This window comes from Drosophila busckii, chromosome X (genome assembly GCF_011750605.1).
Source record: "Drosophila busckii strain San Diego stock center, stock number 13000-0081.31 chromosome X, ASM1175060v1, whole genome shotgun sequence".
Taxonomy (NCBI): Eukaryota; Metazoa; Arthropoda; class Insecta; order Diptera; family Drosophilidae; genus Drosophila; species Drosophila busckii.
This window is the reverse complement of record NC_046608.1, coordinates 9,115,014-9,138,926: the sequence shown is the minus strand read 5'-3', so window position 1 is coordinate 9,138,926 and position 23,913 is coordinate 9,115,014. Positions and strand designations below refer to the sequence as shown.

The 23,913-nt window shown below is 40.2% G+C and overlaps 2 protein-coding genes across 5 annotated transcripts; both read left to right on the top strand.

Annotated features, from left to right (window-relative positions):
* Positions 1 to 189: 189 nt before the first annotated feature.
* On the top strand, positions 190 to 9,840 carry LOC108606701 (uncharacterized protein DDB_G0283357). Its single transcript, XM_017997076.2, is given in 13 exon segments — positions 190 to 304; positions 370 to 465; positions 468 to 727; positions 797 to 3,507; positions 5,777 to 6,245; positions 6,306 to 6,358; positions 6,438 to 6,870; positions 6,932 to 7,120; positions 7,867 to 8,055; positions 8,569 to 8,730; positions 8,900 to 8,951; positions 9,014 to 9,141; positions 9,210 to 9,840. Coding segments are annotated over 12 exon segments (4,896 nt in total). The 5' UTR covers positions 190 to 304; positions 370 to 377; the 3' UTR covers positions 9,372 to 9,840.
* A 383-nt stretch (positions 9,841 to 10,223) lies between these two features.
* On the top strand, positions 10,224 to 23,718 carry LOC108607263. 4 transcript variants are annotated; one of them, XM_017997951.2, is made up of 7 exons: positions 10,225 to 10,303; positions 10,737 to 10,868; positions 18,982 to 19,118; positions 19,216 to 19,716; positions 19,809 to 19,938; positions 20,465 to 20,614; positions 22,495 to 23,718. In XM_017997951.2, exons 2-7 carry the CDS (start codon positions 10,805 to 10,807, stop codon positions 22,809 to 22,811), a joined length of 1,299 nt encoding a protein of 432 aa, XP_017853440.1. In that variant the 5' UTR covers positions 10,225 to 10,303; positions 10,737 to 10,804; the 3' UTR covers positions 22,812 to 23,718. The 4 variants fall into 4 exon arrangements, with proteins under 4 accessions (XP_017853442.1, XP_017853440.1, XP_017853441.1 ...); XM_017997952.1 differs by lacking the exon at positions 10,225 to 10,303 and adding an exon at positions 10,364 to 10,385; XM_017997953.2 differs by lacking the exon at positions 20,465 to 20,614 and having other exon boundaries at positions 10,224 to 10,303.
* The last annotated feature ends 195 nt before the right edge of the window (positions 23,719 to 23,913 follow it).

Sequence of the window (23,913 nt, the reverse complement as noted above, 5' to 3'; positions counted from 1 at the left end):
AAATAAAAAAGTTTACATTTCTGCTTAGCCCAAAAACAAGTCCGGATTGTTTTTTAAATCTGAAAGAATATATTTAAATTTTGGAGCAGTTTAATTGTAATCTGGTTAACTCTTGTACTTGCGCTCGTGAGTGTCATCTTATCGATACGCTGTCAATATCGTCAACTCATCTCTAGTTTTCAAGTCAAAAATGGCGAAGTGATTGCTATTGCTCTTTTTCTTTTTGTTCGAATTTCATTTTCGCGTCGATATACTAGAGCAACCGAATAAATTATATAAAAACCGCGCCAACGCCAAACAAATTGTAAGTATGCTGCCAAATTATGTGCACAGCATTCAAAACATTAATATATCTATTTAATTTTAAAGACAGCAGCATGTGGAATCAATGGTCGGTCGGCGGAGCGGTGCCAACTGTGCCAATGGCTGGACTGCCACCACAGCCGTCCGTGCCACCGCCACTGGAAGGCAACCGCCGCCGCCACCGCCATCGGATAGTTCTTCCGCTGCTGCGCCCGCAACTGCAGCTTATCCCGTTGCTACGACTACCGCCTATATGAGCAGCGCGGCATCAGCACAAACAAGCAGCAACCCCTATGAGCAGCACACTGCCGCCCAGTATGCGGCAATGACCCCAGATCAACAGTATATGGTGCAACAACATTGGCAGCAGTGGCAAGCCTATCAGCAGGAGTATGCCAAATGGCATGCGCAATACGGCGAGCAGGTGAGTAATTGAATTTGCATGTAGATCCATTATCCGTAAAAGCTAAAATGTAACAATTTTTTCATGTAGTACATGCGGGAAACGGCCGCGGCAGCTGCCAGTGGCACAGCAAATGTGGCGCCCGGTGCGGCGGCAGTTGCTACACCCATTTTGCCTGTCTACCCACAAATGGCGCCACAGTTGCCAGTGGTGCAGCCCGCTGCTGCAACAGCCGCTGCAGCTTATTATGCACAAACGGCGCCGCCACCAGTTGCAGCTGCGCCACCTCCAGTGGCCGGTAAAATAATGGGACAGCCACATATGTACAATCAGCCACCTCCACCACCTCCACAGGGCTACCAGCAGCAGCAGCCTTACCAACAAGGTCCACCACCAGCAGCAGCTAATAAGTGGCAGCAGCAGCAGCCGCAAAGATATGATCATATGCCGCCCGTTGGCTACAATCAAGCTCAACATGCGCCTGATGGCAATATGTTTCCCAACTTGCAGCAACCACCGCCAACGTTTATGCAGCAGGCGCCGCCAAACCAAATGGAATCACCTTGGTCCAACAACAAATCCAATAACGCCAATAGAGCTAACAGCAACGAGCAGCAGGGCGCAGCCAACAACAACAACAACAATGCCCGCAACAACAATCGCTGGCAAGGCCCCCAAGGCGATGTCAGCAATGCCAGCAACAACAACAAGCCAAATCAATTTGGTAATCGTCGCAATTGGCAATCTGGCAATTCTGGTAATAACCGCAACAGCAATAACCAGGATGATCTCTCAGCAGCTGGTCCAGGTTCAGGTCCAGCAGTTGGTTGTTCGGGTAACTTTGGCAACGATAATTTTGGTAACTTTGGCAACAATAGTGGATCTGCAGCTATGGACAATTATGCTGGCAGCAACAACAACAATCGTCGCAGCAACAATAACAGCAACAACAACAACATTGGCATTAATCGTTGGCAAGCTGGTGCTGCTGAAAACGCATCCTATAACAATAGCAGCAATAATTATAATGATGCGGGCTTTCAAGCAAACAACAATAATGTAAACAACAACAATGGCAGCACGGGTCGCCCAACAATCTTGTCTCATCAGCGCATTAGTCCGCCGGAACTGGATGAGGCAAGCTTTGATCGTTTGTTTGATCAATGGGAGAAACAATTTGAGGATTGGAAGCGTGCCAATGCAAATCATCCAGATCGCGATGAATATCGACGCTATGAAGAGGAATTCGAAAAGCAGCGTCGACGCATTGCCGAGCGACGCGAACTGATGCGACGCCGGCGTCAGGGGCAGCAACAGCAGTCGCCAGACCAGCAACATCAACAGCCACAACACCAACAACAGCCACCATCATCGAATCAGCAGCAGCAGCAGCAACAACAACAACAACAACAACAAAGGCGTCCTTTTGACAATAATGAGCCTGCTGGTCGTTTTGGCAATCGTAGAGACAGAAGCATGGATAAGGATGAGCAACTAAAGCAGCCACCGCCTGCAACGAAGCCAGCCACTCAAGCTAAGCCTCAACAAGAGCCCAACAAGGATAAAGACAATGTTAAGATGCCTTTGGGCAAGCGTAAGGCTGAAGCGGTAGCCAAATCCGCGCCAGCCAAGCAATCAAAGCAGGAGCAAATCTTAACCATCTCGCTGGATGATGACGATGATGATGATGATGATTGTGTGGTGGCTGTGCAGCCGGATATATCCGATATATCCAATGACGAGACATCCAATGCCGCCGATACGCCCATGAAGAATATATTCCAGAAAAGCGATGGCATACCAGGTCTGGATTTAGTTGCTGAGGGCGCCGCTGCTGCTGCAGCCTCAGCTGAAGCTAATGATGCTGCCAAGGTAGACAAGAAAATCCCTTCGCTGTTTGATGTGGTCATTACCAAGCCCGGAGGAGATGTTGCTAAGCAGAATGAGGAAGTAGCAGCTGCTAGCGCCGCCAAAGAAAATGAAATGCTGGCGGATAACGTTAATAATGCACTCAAGGATCCGGAGTTCATGAACAATCTGTCGCAGGCCTTGGCAAAGGCGCGGCAGGCTAGCGCTGAGGAATCCAACAACAACAATAAGCAAAGAAATAATAATAAGGCTAGCAGCAACAATAATAATTACAAAAGCGATGACAATAACGATGGACGTCCTATAAGCTTTGCTGAGTGGCAGCGCAAGAAGAATAATCAAAACAACGCGCCCAATGAGCAACCGGGTCCTGGTAATGGTCCTAACTTCGGACCAAATGGGCCACCATATGGACCAGATGGCTCACAGCTGATGGGGCCAAACTTTGTTGATTTCAATGGTCCACCTGGTAACTTTGGACGCAATGGTGCACCAAATGGACCAAACTTTGGTGGCCGCAATGGACCTGGTCCAAATGGTCCATTTGGCCGAAACTTTGGACCCAACAATAATAACTTTAATGGACCTGGACCTGGGCCAAATTTCAATGATCGTGGTGGTCCCAATTTCGGGCCAAATTTCCGTGGCAACGGTCCCGGCCCTGGCGGACAGTTTCGTCCCAACTTCTGCGGCCCTAATGGACCTGGCAACGGACCAAACTTTGGTGGACACTGCGGGCCAAATGGGCCGCCAAACTACGATCCCAACTCGTTTAGTGATAATCCGTTTAGACGCAACGGTGCACCCAGCTTCGATGATAGCCCACGCGATGGACCATTTGGCCCCGGACCGCGTGGCAACAACTTCGGGCCGCCGCGTGGTAACAACTTCGGACACAATGATAACCACAACAAGAAGCCCTGGTCTGATAGGTATGTGACGTAATTTTGTTGTTATTGCCTTTATGTCTTTTGTCTTGAGTTTAAAATCCTCTTGTCAATAAAAAACGCTGATTGCGTGCAAAGGAGATTTCAACTTGAATAATGTCCCCCCAAAAAAATAAAAATATATATATATACAAATATATAGTATATATGTAGCTTGATGATCAAACTGCAAGAGTCCAACATAAACATCTTATAAAGTTAAAGTCCTTATGTCCGTTAACAAAAACTAAAAAGTGTTTTCCCCTCCCCCAGTGCAGCAATAAGTTTAATCGAAACTTCAATGAACTTTTGTAGTTTTTTAATGAATAACAATTTGTTATAGAAGCTGTATTGGTGATAGTCAAATATTTTTTTTATTTTGCATGGGTGTTCTAGTCTAAAGATAAAAGTATTATTTGAATATATCGTAGCTGAATATATTTTTAGCTTAGATCAATTAGTTATGAACAACTGCAATAAATAGTGAAAGATTAAATTTATTAAATTCTTTGAATATTGGCATAATTAAATAAGTGAAATGTGTAAATAGATACAAATTTTGGATATATTACTAGACTAGAATACATCTTGAGCTTCAGGCTGTATCTAATTTTGTTAGTTTACAAAATAGTTACAACTAATAAGTTGTTTATGATGATGATGTTTAGTTTCTTATTGAAACACTTGTTGTAAGGTCTGTATAGTCCGAAGTTATATAATTTACAAGTCCCTTGTATTCCCAATTGTAGTTTTTATTAGAGTTAAATGTGCAGGCACTTTGTTGATCTCTACGTTAATGCTGGAATTTCGATTCCATACCCATTTTCTCTTCTCTTCTACTTTTATGCACCTTCCCCATATAAAAAATATTTGCATTAATGCAAATGCAACACGAACTACTTAACTTTTTAAAAATGTCAATTGTATAATTAAAAAAAAAAACAAAAAAACAAAACCAACTACAAAAACCAAAACTGCTTATGACTGCTATACTAATATATATATATATATACTATATGTAAATAATTTATATATTTTATGCATTGGGTTCTTCTGTTGTCTGTTATAAATATAAACAGTGGTCGAGCTTTCCGCGCTGGAAACGGAGGCGGGGCCAACTTCCAAGCCAGGAATAATAGAAATATGCAGCAGCAACGCCGCTTCAGGTAGACACAGAGAGAGAGAGAGTCCGTGGGAAAGGGAGAGAAGAGAATCAGTATGACAGAGTTAGAGAGCAGCTCTTCTGCTAGAGAAGCTGAAGAGAGACTCACACACACACATACATACACACCCGAAAGAAGAACAGAAAATGATTTGAGTGCATTCTAAAATGTCTCTCCATTCATTTATAACAATAATATGCTTAGTTGTTAAGTTTAGTACCAAAAATCAATAAATACACGCAAATGTTTATTTAAATTGATTTTTATACATAAGTTTGTATGTATCGAATTCATTTATGATTTGCCATCGAATTATTCAACGACTTGCCTTAATATATCTTGTATCGTTATCGTTCTATATATATACATATATATATACATATATACATATATATATATATATATATAGAACTACACATATTATGGTTGTCAGTCAAATATTTGGAACAGATTCAATTACATTGCATACATATGAATAAAAGTGTTTTTGAGTTATGAAATAAAATTGTTAAGCTGTCATATCAACAATTGGATTTTTCTTAATTGCCCAGCAGTCTAGTCCGTTGGTCCGATCTTAGGTGTATATATGTATAAGGCAATGGCTATACTTTAGGCTAAATTAGTTTAAGCAGTTGCCCCTGGTCCCAGTTCCGTTGCCCCCAACAACATTCGAATTTTGAAGTCAAACGAATACGTGTTAAGCAAAATTAAATCTATCAATTAATTAAAATATACTAATGCAACTTCATCGGCTGCAATCCGATGTAAAGCCATTGGTTAGTTCCAAAATCAATTGGAATTAAAGCATTTTGTTGTTGTCTCTGTGTGCCGCAGTGAGTAGAATGCACCACAATAAGTATAAACAAAGTCCTGCTAGCTACCAACACCATTCACAATTGCCTACTCCTTTGTTAGCAATTAAATGTCAAAGTTCAAGTGCTTTTTTTTCACTGGTTTAATATTTGCAATATATAAAAAATCAAATCGAAAAAAATACAAAAATTCAATAACGAAAACAAAATCAACCAAAAAAAAAAAACCACAAAATTGTTAAAACAACTGATACGAAAAATCGTCACTCGTCACTCGTGTCACATCACACAACGTTGCAGCGCGGACAGCCACGCCCACGCCCATACCCAGAGCCACGCCAACGCCCACACAAAACGTGCTAAGATGTCCGGCGAGCCAATCTTTCGGCCAGTGAAAGTCTTTGACTATCAGAGCAGCCACAGCACGCCGCCCAAGGTGATCGACTATGGCCATGGCTCGGCAAGTGCAGCAGGCGGACGAATAATCAGTGCAGGTGGAGCTGGAGTTGGCATGGGAATTGGCATTGGAGCGGGAGACTTTCGACCAGTGAAGACATTTGAATATGGACACGCGGCGGGGGCGGCGCCAGTAGTAGTCGCCAATCGTAATTTGAATTTAAGCAACAACAACAACAACAGCAACAACAATAAAAAAAAGAATAAAAAGAAAAACAAAAATCAGCGTCAAAGAATGTTGCAACAGCAGCTGCAGCAGCAACAAACAGAACAACAACAACATCAGTCGCAAGTGTTAAGCGCAGCCGCTAAGGTGAGTAAATTATAAACTTAATATTATAATTAAATTAAATTATGCTTTTCCTATATTTAGAACACCAGTGGCAGTCAAGCAGCTGATCTAGAAGATATATCCGATGGCGAGGAGTAAGTTTGTAAATTTTAGAATAACAGTAATCGTTAAATGTACTAGCAGTGCAGGCATTAACTTTCAAATTTACTACAGAAACTTAACTGGCGATGAGGTGCCGCCACCAGCACCAAAGTTCAAGCAGCAGCAGCAGGAGCAGCAATCATCATCATCAACAGCAGCAGCAGCGAATGCACAACGCTGCATGCTCAACAGTCAATCGCCCTTAGTTTTAGTCAATCAAGCAACAGACGCTGCCTGCGCGGAGAGTGTGGTCAGCTCCACTTCGGAGGAGCGCAGCACAATTGCCATTGATGAGCTGCTGTTGCCGCCGGGTCGTCAGTTGCGAGCCAAACGCATTTGCATCATCATACGCGGTCCGCCTGGCAGCGGCAAGTCGCATGTGGCGCGTCTGATTAAGGATAAGGAGCTGGAGATGGGCGGCGCCAATGCGCGCATACTCAGCATCGATGATTACTTCATTATCGAGAATGAGTATGAGGAGAAGTGCCCAAAGACAGGCAAAAAGGTCCATAGCATAGCTAATTTATATGTTAAATGTTTAATGCAATGTTTATTTGCTTGGCTAGATACCCAAAAAGGAAATACTCTACGAGTACGATGAGAACATGGAGGAGACCTATATGCAATATTTGCTTAAATCATTTAGGAAAACGCTCAGTGATCATCTCTACGATGTGATCATTGTCGACTGCAACAACAACACGCTGCGCACCCTCAATGAGTTCCATAGCAGCGCCATTGAAGCAAACTTTGCGGTGAGTCCCACCCAGCGACAGCAATGGGCAGTTCGTTTTCGATGACAAGCTGTTGAAGAATTATAGCATTGATAGCTACAGATTACATTGATGATGAAATTCTAAGTAGTTGCAAATGCCAAACATAAATAATTGCAATTTCATTTCACATTAATGCTTGATTTGATTAGTTATCAAATTCACATATGCATATAATGCAGTTCTTAATTAATCAGTTTCAACTACAATTAGTTTTCCCATTTAAGTTCAAACGCTTTACAAATTCAGTTGTATGTTTGTTCAATAATCAATGGCATTTGATAAATCTCTGATAATTTTAAAATTGATTTCCCATATATCTTTTTGAGAAGTTTTCAATAGAAAAATATTGTAAATACCAAAATATTTAAATCAAACGCCTTGCAAACTCTTTAAGCGAATATTGATTAATGTCTATACACTAAATGTGTTTTGTTTAATAGTGTACATAAAACATAGACATGAATAATTAAAACTTGATTTGCTATTCAAATTTAATTCAGCTCTATCAAATTATAAAATATTTAAATCAAACGCGTTGCAAATTTATACATTGATGTCTTCAGTAAACGTTTGTTTATAAATAATTACACTTTGAATTGCCATTTCATTGATAATTGCATCGAACACTTCCCAAATTCTTTGCCTTTTGTTGTTATGGATAACGAAACAGCTCATAGATTATTTTGCAACTATTGCCATCTCGCTCTAATCGATGTTTATTGCAGCCATACGTAATTGATTTGCACTGCGATGTGGAGACTTGTCTAGGACGCAACAGTCATCAGCGGAGCGAGGCGGAGATACGCGCTGTATTGGAGGATTGGGCTGAGACGCCGCCGCATTTTAGGAAGCTGGACGTCTCGACGCTGCTGGAGAATGTCGTAGAGATGGAAGATGTTGAGAATATGGCAACGGTAACTATGCGTTAAATGCTGCTGCCGTCGTCGTAAGCGTCGCTGTTGCCCAAAAAATTTAATTAAATTAAAACAACACAAAGCTGCATAGCTGAGCTGTTGATTGTGTTCAGTTATATATAGTATATATATGGCTGGGTGAAGCGTTTAAAGCTTGCCGCACTTGTATTTGTCACTTTATAGTTTAAGCAGCTGCCAGGAATAAGTTCTGGTTGCACTTGCTGAAGAGTGAAAAGCCCTTGTATTCATAGCATAAGTTACACTGACTTACACACACACATATATATATATATATATAATAGATATGTATATATAATGCCCATGGCTTGTGTAAAACTTATATATTTAGCTTGTAGTATGCGTGCACTAAAATTATAGTTATTACTACTCGTATTTCGTAGTTTGTAAGCAACAATTTAAAACTCTAAGTAAAGTCAAAGATAGAAAATAGAAATTTGCTGAATTGCCAAGCTGAAGCTGTTGTTGATTTATGGCGGCTTATATTTATTGCAGGACGATAATGCCAACACCGAAGAGCAAACTCAAGAGTCGAGCGTTGACGAACCTCAAGCTGTTGCTGCTGCTGCTGTTGCCGCCGCCGCTGCTGCTGCTGCTGCATCTGCTGCACTTGTGCATGAAGACGAGGATAGCAACAGCGCCGACGCTGCCAATAATGTAAGTGCAACATCAGTCTCTGTGTGTGTGTGTGTGTGAGAGCAGCTGTTATGGCTTAGTGTTGAAAACTGATGTTGCACCTACGATGCTAATTCTTTTGTTTATACGTTGCATGTGTTGATTGTTCTCGTTCTCGTTGTTGTTGTTGGTGGCTTATGCATTGGTTTAGTGCGGCTTTCTGAAAAGCAAATGGGAGAACGATACCACTGAAGACAATTTGGGTAAGTGCTGCCAATGCGGTTTGCTAACAAATGTACGTTACTTATACGATTTTTGCTTTTAGCTCGTTTGGATGGCACCAAGCGGCTGCTGCTGCATAAACGCAACAGCGCTGCCACCAGCATGGAGGAGTTTTTGCAGCTAGACGACTGGCAGCCACCCACAATTAATGCCGCCGATGGCAAGAAGCGCGTAAGTTGCCCACAACACTTTGCTCCACATATCATTTGGCATTCAATGCATTGTTCGTTTGTTTGCAGGTGCGCTGGGCGGACATTGAGGAGAAGCGTGCACAGCAGAAAATGCGTGCCATTGGCTTTGTGGTGGGCCAAACGGATTGGAAGCGCATGATGGATCCAAATGCGGGCAATCGTGCGCTCAACAAAACCAAATACATTGAGCGTGTTAATAAGCGTCGCTAAGCTGCAGCTGTCATTGGATTATTAGTTTATATAGTGCAACCGATTATTAACAATTTGTGTGTGTGTGTGAGTGTGTGTGTGTGTTGCATTGCATGCAACTGAGCTCTGTAAGCTTTTGAATTCCAATACACCTAGTGCTCAATTTATCTGAAATATATTTGTTTTTGGTTTGCATGCTCATAGTATTTTCTATATATATATATCATTATAGTTATTAAGTCATTATTTAATACGTTTCAACACGCGCAGACAGCAGCGTGCATTACTCAAATGTTTATTGTTTAACAAATCAATTTTGTTTGAATAACTTTGTCAGCAAATAGTTTAGCATGCTTTTTATTTTAATTTTTTGTTTGTGTAAATAAGCATAAGTTATACAACAACTTAATATAAATCAAAAGCTCGAAAGTACAAATTAATGAAAGTATTGTGATTTTGTTGCGGGGCTAATAAAGAAATTTATAATATAGAGAACCGAAAGTTTTGCACCTTTTGATGCTGGCGCTTTAATGTTAAAGGCTGTATGAAATATTTGTTATGAGAGAGCATAAGGAAAATGTCAAATGCAGCTTTGGTGCGTTAAGAAAGTTGCACAACTCCTGTGGCAAGTGGCACGCATAGTTTGCAACAGTCGCCCACCCACCCAGCCAGCCGCTTGCCTTTGCTGCATTGCTAGCGGCATGCGCGTGAGTGCCAAAAAGTGGAGTACAAGCCAAAAGGACACACACACACAGTTACACCCACACATACGCACACACACACACACACACACACACAGCTCATAGAGCAATTGGCATTTGGCATTGGGGCCGAAGCCAAAGCTAAAGTCGTGGCCACGATTCGCAGCTGCCCGTCAGTCGAGCAACGTAACTCGAACACAACGCACGCTCAGCAGCGCCCCACGCCGCGCCACAACTACAACAAATTCCAAAGTAGCAGCAACAACAACTACAGCAGCAGCAGCAGCATTAATAATAATAACAGTCGAGCAACAACTACAAAGGCTTGACTAGTGTAAAAAACACGTTGGAATCCTTTTCTTTTTTTTTTTTTTTTTGGTTGGCCATGCTGCGGCTTTTACAATTTTACGAAATTTATGCCACATTGTAATTTTTTTAAAATATTTTTTTGCTGTGGGTGACCATTGTTATTTTTTTTTTTCTTTTTGTTTTGGTTTGGGCCATGACGTTGAAGTTACGTCAAGACGTCAGGCAGCCTTTGGCGCCTACTGGTCACATTTATTTGTTGTTGTTGCTCTTTTGTCTTGCCCCAACGCCTTTGCTGATTTATTATTGTTTTTGTTACTGCTGCTGCTGCTGCTGCTGCTGCTGCTAACTGTTTTTGTTCTTGTTTTTCTGCTTTTAGCCGGCAAAACGTTAAGCGTCAAAACGCGGCTCGTGCACGAACGCTTATGTAAAGTGTAATATGGAAGCATGTCTTCCACAGCCAGCTATGTGCTAACGCTGTCATCGTTCAATTTATTATTTTTCACCCAAGGTAAGTCCACACAGCAATAACAATAACAATAACAATATTTTGCTTTCTCTGTTGTTGTTGTTGTTTTAGCTCTCGGGCTTTACATAATCTCTCAAGTGTAAATCGATCAAATGCATTTACTTTGGCATTAAATTGCATGAGCATTTGTTGCTCTCAGCCCTTCTGCTGCTGCAGCCAGTTGTTGACATTCTGTAAACATTGCTGCTGCTTGCTTGCATGTCCTGCATCCTGGTGCTGCTGCTGCTGCAGCTGGAGCTGGGGCTTATCCAAAGCCACACAGACAGCTGTGCTCAAATATTTGATATTAAAATGTTTGCCACAATTTATGAAATGCAAAGCGTACGCTTTTGTACTTAAGTTGAAAGGGCTAAAAGAGGCGTGGCATGCGAGCCAATTCGGACTGTTTAAACGTATCTTATGATAGGCTGATGATCAAACTGTTGTCAACAAAATTTGGCGCACGAATCGAATGCAGCAAACAATTTGTTAACTAGCTAACTTTAAAGATTTATACAAAGACTAAAGATAATTATACTAATCACAAGAGAGTCATTGAGATAATTATAAACAAGAATTAAAATTAAAGAATTATTTATTTGTTAAATTAAAGACTGGAGCATTCACTTTCTTTAATCACATAAATAAATAGTAATAATATCCATTTGCTTATTGCCCAAAATTCAGTTCATGGAAATATGTTCAATGTCACGTTCATAGGGAGTATATTTTTTTATTTACTAGTAAATTGACTTTTTCCATTTATTTTATGTACGTCACGTGTACTCAGCTTGTCAGCTTAACTTTCTTAAAAAAGTATATACTTGTCCATGGCAATGTTTTGCTTATCGTAACCAAGTTGTTTAACTTTTATGAGTTAGTTATAACTTTTAAGACAGCCCGTGTCGCAACTGTCATTAACTTTTTATTATAAAAGCATGAGATAAATTTGGCATAACAATGTCAACTGCATATACAAAATAATAAATAATAAAAATAGCCATAAATTTGTTGAAGCTCTCAAATAAATCTTATTAAAGATGATGAGCAGCACATTATTTTTAGTCGCTGTCAGTGCTTTTCTGCACAGTTTATTTTAGTTAACGATTATGTTGATTAAATGTCACAACCTTTAGCTCAATGAATTTTGAGCGCATTGAGCAGCGAATAAAGATTCACATTGTTGTTGTTAAGTTAGTTGTGTTATTTAGTGCTTAATATTTTACAATTAATTGGGTTTGTTGAGTTGAGTTGCTGATTAACTTTGCATTACTTTAGTTGTTGCTGCTGTTGTTTGGCCATAAATCTCGGCTAGACAAGCAGACTGACTGACTTCGCGTAGCTCTTGCATTCCTTTCGGCTAAAACAACTTTCACCTCTTCAACTCGATTTGCATGCAAATTGCGTATAAATCCTTGAGTCCCGTGTCCCGTGTTTGCCTCAGCCTCAGCCTCAGCGTAGTCTCATTGTTATTCTGTTGTGTGTGTGTGTGTGTGGGTAATGCAACGATGTCACGAACCGGGTGCCAGGACATCAAGTGCTGTTGTTCCATTATGCCGCAATTGCTACCTGCAAACGTGGCATATTTTCTGCTTGTGGCTTTAGTCATCAACTTAAAGTATGAAGAACTTATGAACTCACTAAGCGTAGCTTTTATTACTTAGCCTAGCCGTCCAATGCTGCGCTCTCAAGGCCTGCAGCTTGATCTATCTATCTAGCGTGGTCTAACGTTTGCTTTTAATTAAAACAGAATGAAAACAAAAGCAAATGCTGATTGCAAAAAATGCAGAAAATTCAATTTTCGGCGAAAAATGTGCAGAATGTTTGTGTTTGTCTTGGCACTTTAGCAGCAGCAGAGGCAGCAGCAGCAGCTGCCACACTTAATTAGTGTGCATTGGAGCGTTGCCACGCTTGCTCAAAAGTTGCAGCTAAAGCGACTTTGAGGGCTACAGGACTCAGGATCCGGCACTGTTGTGGCATAAACTTTGTGCTGCAGTTAAAGTTGGCAATTAAATAACTTAGTTGGTGCTGCTTGCTTGCTGGCTTTAATTTAATTGTTTGCTTTGGCTTATTAACGCTGTAATTAGTTAACTTTTTCGGTAAGCATTTCTCTTTGGGGCGCTGGCCGCAGCATTGACAAAAGTTCGGGCGATTTAACAACAAGTTAACTTAACTGTGGCATTGTCGCTGTCGCTTTGGCAAGATTTTAATTAAAGTGCGCAAATAAGAGCATAATCCCACAGGCATATGCAGAGAGCCAGCGCCAGAGCCAGAGCCAGAGAGCTATTGTTATTGTCAGACAGCAGCACTTGAAGCGTTGTTTTAAATATTTGATGACACTTGAATTCTGACTGCAGCGGCGCCGGCAGTGGCAAGTGCTGCAAGCCCTTTGCATACAGTTTTATGGCAGTTAGTTCGTTTTAGTCATGTACATTTTGGCATTCATTATTTATGCATGAGCTGGAACCAACAACACAGCCTAAATAATGGACAATAATAACAAGCAAACAATTGAAAGCTGTCATAGCCAAGGGCAGACTCCTCAGCCCCCATCCGCTCGGGACATCCGTGCCTTGCGCTGCGGCTAACAAACTGTTGTGGCATGCCACAGTGTCAATCATAAAGTGTACACGCATCCATAATATGAACACAGCCAAAAACCAATCTGAAGTGCGTTTCAAAATTCAAACAATTTTGCAAAATATTGTATACTTAGCTTTGTTCTCTATTCAAATTCAAAGAGTCAAGTAAGTTAGAGCTGCTGAGTAATAATTTTATGTACAATTATGTCAAGAGTATAATATTTAATTCAAAAGTTAAGTTATATATTAATAAATTTGAATTGGCTATAGCTAAAGTCAATTCAAATTGCTGTTAAGCTAAAATGTCTATTAAATTTGTTGCGATTGAATATTTAATGAAACATTTATTTAAATGCACTTAATATTAATGCACTTTGGCCATTTGGGTGTCAAAAGTTATTTAGCTAACGCCGATTTATAGGCCAAACAGCCAACGCGAACATAAAAACAGAAAAACCCAGCGTGAAATAAAAAGCATCGCTTTTGGCTACAGTTGTGGTTGCTATTGTTGTTGCTGTTGCTTTTGTTGCATGCCCCCAAAAGACCAAAGGCAACACGTTGTCTATTTTTAGTGGCAGGCGCAGGAGCAGAGCAGAGCACAGCACAGCACAAACAAAGCGCAATTAGGACCTGACGATGCATCGTCACCCCCGTAAATAGGCACGCGTTGCCGGCAGCACCTGAGGCTACTTTTCAATGCCAACAAGCGCTAAAGGTTAAGTGTCATGTATCAACTATTGTGTGCTTTTCCACTAAAACACACACACACGTGTGTTGTGTGTGAATTTTCGAGTTTGCATTGATTTTTGGCTCGATGGCTGCAAGTGCAGCACGCAAGTCTTAGATTGCTATCGAAACTTTTGTTTATTTATTATAATTTATGCAACTGGGTGACATTTAAAAGGCAACAGAGCACTCTCGTTGTTTAAACAGTTTATAGAAATGAGAGCGTGCATCAGATGCGCTTATTTCATTATAAATGTTTGGGCTTAACATTTAACATTGCTAGATTATAATTGCAAATTGAGTTTGTGTTTTGTTCTATCAACTTTGCTATACTTATATGCCAATGAAGCAAAAATATGCGGATAGACTCAAATAAAATAACTAATCAAAAATATTGCATTGCATTGTTGTAAATCAAATGTCAGAACATAAATCATCAGCTCTGCGCTTGCCTGTTTAGCTTAAAATTTCTGTTCTTTTTTCGCTTTTCTATTCTCAAACATTTAAAAACATTGGCTTGTTTCGCTTTTATTAAAAGCAAATGCATTGAGCGCTCAAAAGTATGCAACGCTCAACGAAAAGTTGCAACAAACATTTCAATTCATTGTAGCGTATACGCAATATTGTATGTTGAGTGTAACATTAGGCATACGCGCTATGCTGTGTTTGCCGCAAAGCGTTTAATGAGAATTGACGCTTAGCCAGTGTGGCACAGTGGTGCCCGGTACGCGGCGCTGTGACCTCGACCAGCCACCCAGCTGCCAACTAATTATGAATTTTAATGAGTTCTGGCACGCCTCGTTGACGGCAAACAGAAGTGTAGCAATTAACAGTGTTGCATGCCACGCGCGTCAGCTACAATATTGCTGGAGGCACTTGGCTGCCATGGCCTGTCGTTGACCAGAGACGCCGCATTTCAATTTCCATGTCAAACGCAAAAATTCATAACAATAACAATAGCAACTTATTTGTTGGCTATGCGCAGCAAAAGCTCTGCCAACAACAAAAACGTTTGTCAAGCGTTGGGGCCAACAAAAGACGCAGATGCCAACTGCAAACTGCAGTGGAAAGCTGCATAATAAAAAAGAAAAATCAACTAAATATAAAGAAATCGAATGCGCGTGGCGAGAGCTTTGCATTAAGTTTCAACGTGGGCGCAAGGTAAATGGAAAAATATTTATAAATAAACCGTGGCCGCTTGTTGTTCACAGCTTACGGCCAGCGCACACGAAAATTGCAAACGGCAGCACGTTATGGGCTAATAAATATCCTTTTCAATTTGAAATGCTTGCAAGGTTAGCTAGGGAATGCCAGAGATCTTGATTATATATAGCAGGCAATGGGAGAAATATTTCAGCAAGCTCAGTTCGTAGCTATTCGATGGTAATAAATTATTATTGCATGCGTTTATATATGAAAAATAAGTGTCAGATTAAATAATAGTAGCTGCTTCAGCATATAAAAATTCAAGTTTTCTTTTACTTTAATAAACTTACGAAGCTTGCTAAACGCGCATTAAGTATACGCAGCGCATGCCGCATTAGAGCGCTAACAATGCAATGTGTACAGTCAATTAAACAGCTCGATGTGCGAATTGAATGCGAAGCAATGTTTTGGCAAATTGAATGACGGCATTGGCCTTGCGGGCAGCTTAGCAACCAATGTTGGAAATAAACTATATAATGGTCAAACGGAGGCGACCTAATTAAGCTAACGCGTTAGCTAATGAACGATTGACTTGACGGTTTATCAAGACTGAAACATCCAGCTATAACTGTAGCTGACGTCAACAGCGCACCCAATTCCCAATAGCCGTAGTTGGCCCTTGCATGCTCAACAATGCATTACATAATAGCACATGCATGTGTGTGTGTGTGAGAGTGTTTTTTTTTTGTTTGTTTAGTGCGCTTTTACTTTTGTTTTTACCAAATGCAGCGAGGCATGAGCTCAGAGTTTAGTCCTTATCGGCCAGCTAAGCTGCCTGCCTGCATGCACTTTCAACTTTCTATGAAAGGCGAGCATGTATATGTATGTATGTGTGTGTGTGTGTGTGTGTGTTTGGGCAGACCGTAGCATATCAAACATTCCAAAGTTGTTATTACTTTTGCGGACAGACTCACATTAGTAGGTCACACGGTCCTGCTATCAAACTAGAGTCCGACTGACTGCATGATTGAATGCATGTGCGTAAATTTGTGGCAATTTGTTTAGTTTGCTGCCCCAAATTCAATTTCTCAGCATGCCATATAAAAAACCGAAACTTGTTTTCAAACAATATTATTTAGCTTAGTTGCGTGCTTGCCATGCATTAAGCCAACGTGATTAGATCTTGATATACATATACGCTATATAGTTGGTTAGTTTGTTTGCTTGCTCAGCGCTACGAACTGCAGAAATATGACCAGTGATTCCACGATGAAGATAAACATCTGTAAGCAATAGCAAATGCAAGTTAAGTTAATTGCAATTGTTTGTCGCTTACTCCAGCCAAGGTCTGCAGATTCAGCTGATAGATGCTGCAGATGTTAAATTCCAGCGGACTCTGCATGATCTGTAGCGTAAAGTCAAAGCATAGGCTACGCAAATGCGCGTTGATGACTACGCCCGGACGTGCTGTTGCCAAATAAGAAGCGTTGTTCACCTGCCAGAGCAGTCGCTGCGTCTGTTGAAAGTCAAAATAATAGTTACGCGCTTCATATATGTGAGAGTGAGAGCTGAGCACTTCTTAATTATAAATATAGAAATAAATAGATACATATTAAAATGATTTCGATAAAAGTAAAGCAAAAACAATTGAAAACAATAAGCTAGATGAGGTTGTCTGCTGCTCTCTTAAACTTAACAACTGATGCTCGCTCTACTCTTAGCATAGACATCTCGCTTTCGATTATGCGCTGAGCAAATAAATTCAAGTCAGTCTTGAGTGAGCTGTTGGGGTCGACAGTCGCATTGGGTCATAAACTTAATCAACTTAGAATGCTGCTTTCATTGCATATTGCAATTATTATTGGCGTGTTCGCCTTGCTCCAAACTTTGCTATAAAAGTAAAGGCAATAACTATAACTATAACAAAGGGTGTGCTCGATATAAAAAATCTGTGGCTGTGGCTGTGGCTGCTACTCACTCGTCTCACGCAGCTGTTGCATGTGGAGCAGAGTGTCCAGATTTTCATGAGCGTCGGCAGCATAACGTAGATGGACTGCCACAGCATGAGCCAGCTGAAATCAATCTCTGTCAGCTCGCGCAGCACGATGATCACATAGCAGACGACTATGAAGTCGCCAATGCAAAGCGCGTTCATCCAGAGCAGCGCGGGGCCATAAAGCTGCGACAGCTGACGCGACACTTTGACTATATGCGCATATTTGCAGCGCAGTTGGCGCCAGCAGCGCTGCTGCTGCTGCTGCTCGTTAGCCGCAGCCAGCTGCTGTTGCAGTTGCAGCAACTGCGCGTCCAGGCGCTCCACCAGCAGCGCCATTTGCAAGTAGCGCGCACGCACCGCCTGCGTGCAGTAGATGTAGCGCAAATTGGACAGCAGCAGACCATAAGTGTTGGCTTGGAGGACGCACAGCATGACGGCCGAGCCGCTCACCAGACACTCCATGACCAGATGCAGATTGGTGTTAATCAGCGGTCGCGTACGCTCTGTTAGCGCTGGCAGCTGCGCCAGCAGCCGTCGCTCTTTGTGCCGCCAGAGCAGCGCCAGCGACACCATCAGCAGATGCGTTAGCAAATAGGCCACATTCATGGCATCGATTATCTTGACGTACGACTTTAGCTGCATGCGATGCTCCAGTCGAAAGTCATTCATCTGCCAGCTGTTCTGAGAGTAGCGATACACTTGATAGAGTCCATCGCCCAGCACAAGCGACAAGTAGGCGCTCAGCAGGCTCTGGCCAGCGCGCTGCTCCAAGCAGGCGCTCAACGCCAGCAGCCGAAAATAGACGCCCAGATAGCGTTCCGTGCGCCTGGACATTGCTCACTGCACTGGCATTGACTGGCAGCCAATGGCTTGAGGTTTGAGCTTCAGTAGCCTATCCAACTAATTAATCGAATTGGTTGCTCCAACTGTTGTAAGTTCCATTTATGCAAGAATAATTCCATTTGGCAATCTCTGATTGCTGCAGTTCAAGCAGCTTGCATATAAATTAATAAATTGTTTATCCAATGCATTCATAACTATTTATAGCTGCCACAGCAATTAAAATTATTGAACATTTCATTCAATCAAAAGCCAACTCAAATGAAGTATACAAAATGTATGCCCGCATTAAAAATTTATTTAAAAATACTTCCGAGAGTTGTAAAGAGCATAAAAGTTTGCACTAAGTAGCAGACTTTGCATTAGAATTTCTTTGTGGCATAAATAAGAGCGCGTAATATTTTTATTTGATTTATTTGTACAGTTGTGTGCTTATAGTTTAAACTAAGGCTACAGCGAGTTATTAGACATAGTGTAATATAAATTGCTTTGAAGGTCTATTGATTGCTTTTCGAACTGCTGCGTTTTTTCTTTTAGTCATGCATTAAGCAATTTATATACAGGCATCACCGATTTCTCAGCAAACCCTTCTATGCACAACTGGGCAGCTCTCCAACTCAATCTCGAGCAACAATTTAAACAGCCTCTAGCTGCTGCTGCTGCTGAATGCGGTTGGCAAACTGCCCAAGTAGTCCCAAGTAAAAAGATTTGTTGGCTCTTATAAAATGTGTATTTTATTTTATAAAATATAACAAACATATTACTAATACACAATATGCTTGATACAAGCACTAAGCTGCAGCTGTTCTCTTCTTATTAATTGCAGTGCTAACGGTGCTTAGTATCACCATCAAGTACAACGAATACGCAACGGACAAAGGCGGCAATGTCAGCATTCCGTGCATAGCCCAGGGCAACATAATGTGGATTAAGGAGCATGGCAGTAATAGCACTATTATACAGGTACGTGTAGCTCTTGTTAGCAGCAGCAGCAGTTGGGAATTGAATGTTGTTATTACGCTTTGTTTGTTTCGCTGGCTCACGTGATTCTCATTTGCAGACGGGTCGTGTTCTGGTGCTGCGTAATGTAAGCACTGCTGATGGTGGCATATATGTTTGCTTTGCAACGCTGCCACGCGCTGCTGCAACAACAACAACAACAACAGCAGCAACAATAATAACCACAGTGATAGCAGCAACTACCTCAGCGCAGCAGGAGCAGCAGTTAGAGCAGCCTGAGCAAGTGTTGCAGCAGCCAGAGTTGAGCGAAGGCACGACGGCGGCGAATCAGGCGGAGGAGCAGGAGCTGGCCTATCAGGCAGTGCAGCGTGTTAAGCTAACGGTGCGCACTACGCCCGGTCCAGTCACGCAGCTGTACTTTAAGGCGTCGACCATATTGGGCTTTCTCATTTGGCGCTTCAACAAGACGCAGTCGGGCGGCTATCCGGTGCGCAGCTTTACGGCGGAATTTCGCAACGTCTCGTACCGCACACCGCCGGCGAATGCCAGCTACGAGCATGCCTGGATTCGCATGGATCCCATTAACATAGCACCCAATGTGGTAGGTGGTTCTCACTCAAGCAATTTTCTATTTGTATTTGGCAATTAGCCAGCGTATTGACAAGCACTTCCGCTGTTTCCGTTTCCGGTCAGCGTCAAATGGAAGTTTATCGGCTGGCGCCCAACACGACATATGAGTTTCGCATCTGGGCCAACAATGAGCTGGGCAGCGGCGAGGTGGTGACCACCAATGTGACAACATTGCCGGAGACCAAGGAGGAGGGTAAGTCAAGTCAAGCCAAAGCCAAAGCCAAAGCCAAGGCCAGATGGCCGATGCCAAGCAAATTGCAATTTGAATACTGTTGTTAGTTGGAGAACAAGTGAATTAATTTGCTAGTTAATAGCTAGTTAGGTAATTCGAATCAATAATCGATAAATCGATAATTAATTGTTGCTATCGTACATCTATCGTACATACATACATACATACATACTATATGTATCTATTATCAATGTGTAGTAGTTACTTTTTGTGTCAACTGTACGCAACGCAGAATTGCGTAGCAGCAAATCTGCATTGCGTCTAACTTCTCGCTCTATCTCTCGCTCTCGCTCTCGCTCTCTCTAGCGTTTAACGTATGTATGGTAGACGTATTCGTATTGAAAGTATTTACTTGGTATCATTTATATTCATTTCTTTGTATACTCTATGTACGTAAATTTCTGTTCAATTTCGTTTCGTCAACTCTCTTTTTTCTTATCCAAAAAAATAAAAACAAACCAACCAAAATCGACGACATCATGCGCAGATCTCATACGACTTATAAAACCAGACTTAGATAATTTCGATCCACGCATTTGGATAGTCGCCGTCAGCATAGTGCTGGGAACACTTGTGATATTAGCCATTGGACTATGCATTGTGCTCTCCAAAGAGTGCTACCAATCAACGCAAATGGGTACAGCCAATACACCAATAGCAATAACAATAACATCATTCAAATCATCATAAATCTCCACACTCACACACACACCAACAACAACAGCGCCACCTGTATGTCTGCAGTACGAACTGTTAGCAATTGTTGATTAAAATTAATTCGGCAACGCTTAACTATTGGCAATTTGTTTAAAACCAGCAAAGAAACAAAGCGAGTGCTTGCTGGTGAATTGCTGATAATTGCTACTGCAGAGCTACCAATACTACTACTCTATATACATATACATACTGCATCTGATAGATATTATGATTTGTGATACGATTGGAGTTCATGTTGTTGTTATTGTTGCAACAGATTTCCAAGCTGCTGTTTTGCTGTGTGTTTTGCTTTAAACTGCTTTAAACATTTATATATTTCATTGTTTATCGTTTATATATATTATATATATATATATATATATATAGCTGACATATTTTAGTTGCTTACACATACACATGAAACATAACTATACTGCTGATGTTGTTGTTGTTGTTTGTTTCACCCTTAAACGTTGCTTATGTTCGTGTTCATTCAAAGCTTTTTAAATCAAAATAATTATATGAATTTTAAACACAATATACTAGTACATACATATATGTTATACATAAGCTTACCCATATATACTATCTATATACATATGTGTGTATATATTAATGTTATTCACACAGCGGAGAAGTGTTGCTTGCAAATAATTTGATAATTGATAAACGACACTTCTCTACTATTTGTTTTCTTTTTTATTTTTAATAGCAATAGTTAAGATATAGACGCTGTAGAGAGCTGTCGTCCTTATAGATTTGTAACAAATTTCGCTGTCTTTTTGAACCAAATCTCTTGCATAGCGACCAAAGTTTAATATAAAAATTGGGCACAAGCTAAATAACTTTGTTAATAGACAAAGATATTTATAAACTTTTGCACATTCGATTGTTCAATTATTTATGCCAAAGTGCAGTCTTTAAATCATATAAAAGCCAAGCTGATACAGCATTTGTTTATGATATAGCTAAATAAATAATGACATAAATAAATCAATTAATTAATGCAAATATATTTAGTATTATTAAGAAATATATGCTACTTCATAGTGGTTTTATTTGTTTGATTTATGATTTATGGCTTTGTTTTAGTTAATTGTTATTGCTGTTGTTGTTGTTCTTGTTGTTGTTCTTCTAAATGGGCTCTGTGTGTGTTTGTACTGGCTTCATAGGCATAATTAGTAATTTATATGTATATTTTGAATTGTATTTTTCGTTTTGTGTTTATTAAGCGGCACGCCAGTTGAAATGTTTTATATTTTAAGGACAAATATATCTATGTTAGCTGTACACAAAATGCACATAAAAACACGCAAACACACACACACACATAAAATACATTAACATTGTAAGCTAATATAACGCATACGCAGTGTTGTACGCCTGTTGTAAGTGCACTTGGGACTAAACTGTTGCCCATTGCTGCTTGCTAACTGTAAATAATGTGAATACACGCAAACAACACACACACACACACACACATATATAGACACATATATACCTATTTTCTTTTATTATGTGTTGTGTGTAATTAAAAAATCTCCAAGGTAATGTAATCAATATGAACAAAAAAAAAAAAGAAAAAACCATCTAATGCTGTTGCTTTTGCATTATGTTGTTGTTGTTGATGTTGTTGCTTTCGTTTTTGTGTTTTGTGTAACTCTTGACACTGCTCTAAACGTGTAATATTTTCCATTTCCTCCTGCGCCTAACCTGAACAACTATCTAATGCGTCTATCTTTGGCTGTATCCATCTGAATCTTACTCTCTTTCTATGTGTGTGTGTTTCTCTCTACTTGTCTATGTGCTGCGGCTGCCTAGAACTTCAAGATGGTTGGGACAACATTGAGCTTATACCGAATATAATCCTTAATCCCGGTTTCAGTGAATCCGACGATCCCAAGATCGAGCCAACAACCCAGGCCGCCTTCTCACGCACGATCATCTTTAGCCACACTGGACAGCAGCAGTTTGCCAATCAGAATCGCAATCTCAATCTCAGTCATGGGCATACGATGCGCAATGACGATGACTATGACGATGATGAGGATGAGGACACTGACGTTGAGCCCACTATGGAGAAGTTTAAGCGAAAAGTTTCGGTATTCTTTACAGGTCCCACCATCAAGCGTATTTGAAAGTACAAAGCTCCAAACACATACACACACATAGATACTCACTCTCACTCACACACATACAATGTTCATTTGGGTTGTTGTGCACCAAGCATTGAATATATATATATATATATATTTTGTTTAAGGTTATGGTTTCATTTGCCATGAAACTCATGTACTAGCTGCTATTTAAGATATGCTTCGGATAAGGTAAACGCTTTTACCAACTGATACTATTTTTGTAAGAATTAATTTCCATGCGTTGCTCACAGAAATCGAATGCGAATAGTAGTAGACATGGCAGGCGGAGTTTAGTTAGAGGAAGCGACACGAATTTCAATATGATTTCAGATATGGTTGAACTTATATACATAGTTAATCTACTATAACTATATTGTGCTACAATTTTCAATACTCTACGTATGTGTGTTTTTTATATAAAGCCAATGAAACAAAAATCATAATAATACTAATAATACTGACAAATATATTGCTGTGATAAATATTCAATTGAAGGACATTGTAAGGATTTATTATAAAAATAGCGAAATCAAATTGAGAGACAAGCCAGCCCATAACAACAAATTATTTCAAACAAATTGCTGAAAACTCATGTATTTTTTCTAGATTTCAGTTCAATAAGCCAGTCCAGTCCCCCTACCCCCCCCAAAGAGAAAAATAATCAAAGCAAAAATATACCAATACTAACTACAAGAAAATAAAACTAGTTTTGAAACGTTGCTTAGCGCTCTTGAATTTATTACAAATAAAATAAAACACACACAACATGTTGAATTGCTTAAAAATTAAAACCAAAAAAACAAAAACTGTGAATATTTTGTAACTAAGCAACTATTTTGCACTGTAGCGCGCACCAAATGAAAAACGATAACGTATAATTTATAACATAGAAAAACAAAAAACTGATTGCTAGTAACATAAAAAAGTTTTTTAAATATTTTCAATATAGCATAGCTTTAGTTTTATTTATTGAAAAGAAAAAGAAAAGCCGCAGGAGATATTTAATAAATAGGTATTATGCTGTATATAGTTAAAAGTAGAACTAACAAAAATTTTCAAATTCAATATTGCTTCCACACAAAAATAGAACAACAATTTAATT

Excerpts from the sequence above, each read along its gene's own strand:
- LOC108607263 (XM_017997951.2), top strand. The coding sequence starts at position 10,805 with ATGTCTTCCACAGCCAGCTATGTGCTAACGCTGTCATCGTTCAATTTA. Across the intron at positions 19,119-19,215 it reads GTAATAGCACTATTATACAG|ACGGGTCGTGTTCTGGTGCT; the intron begins GTACGTGTAGCT and ends TCTCATTTGCAG. Across the intron at positions 19,939-20,464 it reads GCCGGAGACCAAGGAGGAGG|ATCTCATACGACTTATAAAA; the intron begins GTAAGTCAAGTC and ends CATCATGCGCAG.